Raw genomic sequence first — 2,197 nt, 5'->3', positions numbered from 1 at the left:
ATGGTAAGACACTCTCCCTTCCTACACTTGCAAATGAGGCTGGCTGGGAATAATCAAGTTTAGAGGCAGAGCACACAGGGGTGTATTTATTCCTGTGGATTGTGTAGCTCCTAATTGCCCTTATCTTTTCAAGCCCACCTTCACCGGTCACCCAACCAGGTTAGGCACGGCAAGTCGTTACAGCAGACCTGGCTGTGTGGTCCCTTCTGGAAACACCGTGGTGGGCCAGCAGAAAAACGAAGAGTCCTACCTCTACCACCTACCGCCAGTAGGAAACACGCAAGAGGAGAGCTGTATGTGTGTTAGGTACCTAAAGGCTAGAGGAAAGTGCTAGTCAGCCACGCATCTCTTCTCATTAAAGTCATGGCAAGCTCCTTGGCCTTGGAGGCAAGAAGGCAATTTTATAGCTAAGTTTAGAAATACAGACCTGAACGCGGATCTCCGGTTCCTGGAAGCATACCCAGAGGGTCATTCAGTATCAGGTATCTGAGTCTACCTGCCAGGGAGGAGCAAGGACAGGGGTGCTCCATGAGGGAGGACAACCTGGAAGCCAAGGGCAACCATGACACAGGCAGGGATAGCGACCTCCCCACGGACCACAGGGATGGTGATGGTAACCGCACCTGTCAGCAGCCCACTGATTGCCAGACAACTGCAAGGTGATGACTCAAGTTCAAGGCCAGGCCACGAAGTCCCATCAATAAGCCAGCAACAGCAGCACATAGCACAAAGGCAGGCCTACCTCCAGTGTAGCTCAGGCAAGGATCAAGGTCCTGTGGGCTGAGCTCCAGGACCAACATGCAGAGGGGTTGCGGGTGGGGGTCCCAGGTGAGACAGGGCAATTCAGGGCTGCTGGTGCACTCAGGACCCTGACCCTACCTCCCCCACACTCCAGGTGAGCGTTCTCACCACTCAATTAATGCTCTCCTTTTCTCTCTGGCCATGTAAATATGTTGTAGGAAGCACAAGAAAACTAATTTGCAGGTGTATTTGCTTGTTTACTATACAGTACCTACTGCCTCGATGTGACCAGCATGGACTGACTGCAGAGTTACCTGCACAGAGTTCTGAGACCCGTATTCAGGACCTGTACCCAACTCCCTGCTTCAAACTGGGGACAAACCCAGATTTGAACACAAACATACAATTGCTCACATCAGTGCACCTCATCGCAGACATATCCAAACAGCAAGGAGTGAAATGAAAAATCTCTGATCAAAAATCTCACTACAGCACAGGTTGAGGGTCAAACTCACCAGTAACTTACATTTTTAGTTACAAAGCTACCATCTGTTAACATAGGTCAATCGCAAACTTCTTACAGTGACTCTGCCTACTTGATCTGTGGACCAGAGATAATATGAACAGCCAAACAAGCCTCATCTCTGCTTGACTTTTCAGGAAAAATGCGTCTTGAGCACACCTACTGATTCCACCTCTTCAGATCCAACAGTGTGTAGTCAGGGTCAACATGCTACTGGTTTATTACTGGAGAACTAGGTGTCTGCAGATGTAAAACACCTTCAAGACATGCTGTTAGCCTTGAAGGGAGCAGGACTTAAATGCCTGAAGACATTTTTCACTGCCCGAGTCTTTTCAGTTAATTTAGCCAGACTGCTTAGCACAGTATTAGGAAAAAACTGAACATCCATATGGTCCAGCTAGTAGCACTGGACTATGCTGCTTCAGCACTAGTTATAAAACTGCCCTGTCTGCTCAGGGCACCCTGAATACCAAGGCACATCTATTGTGTCACAGACCAGAGTGCCAAGGCAGCACACTTTCTGAGTCGGTGTTTTCTTATTGGTGAAATGAGTACTCGCCTCACCCACCAAGTATGTAATGTTGGCTTATTCACTGGTTTGCAAAGCACAGAAGTATTAATGGCAATGAGAACTGGAACTATCCAAGGCGGTCTTCAGCCTTCACGTAATATATTTTTAGGAAGGCAAAGTGTACACTACCAGAAAGGCTCAACAAAAATGCTTCCACATACTCTGAATGCCATGTGTGTGCATACATATTTCGAGAACATGCTTACGAATCACATCTCCCCTCACATTTCTGAGCTCGGATGCAGAGCTCCCAGACCCCATCTTGAAGGCGCGTATCGACTATCCGTTCCCAGCTGACAGAGCCGAGGCCACTTCCCCAGGGCCCTGCCAACAGCCAGGCGCGCCGACGGCTGTCACCGCGC

At 49.1% G+C, this 2,197-nt stretch overlaps 1 protein-coding gene across 1 annotated transcript in view; it reads left to right on the top strand.

The window, feature by feature from the left end:
- The first annotated feature begins 528 nt into the window (after window positions 1-528).
- CETN3 (centrin, EF-hand protein, 3) overlaps window positions 529-2,197 on the top strand; it is a 14,899-nt gene continuing 13,230 nt past the window's right edge. Inside the window, exon 1 of the mRNA XM_009330312.1 lies at window positions 529-659. Coding sequence (XP_009328587.1) covers window positions 529-659 — 131 coding nt within the window. The remainder of the gene's footprint in view (window positions 660-2,197) is intronic.

The sequence above is a fragment of the Pygoscelis adeliae genome, unplaced genomic scaffold, assembly GCF_000699105.1.
Source record: "Pygoscelis adeliae isolate BGI_AS28 unplaced genomic scaffold, ASM69910v1 Scaffold178, whole genome shotgun sequence".
In the NCBI taxonomy this organism is placed as follows: domain Eukaryota; kingdom Metazoa; phylum Chordata; class Aves; order Sphenisciformes; family Spheniscidae; genus Pygoscelis; species Pygoscelis adeliae.
This window is presented reverse-complemented; position numbering and strand designations above follow the sequence as displayed.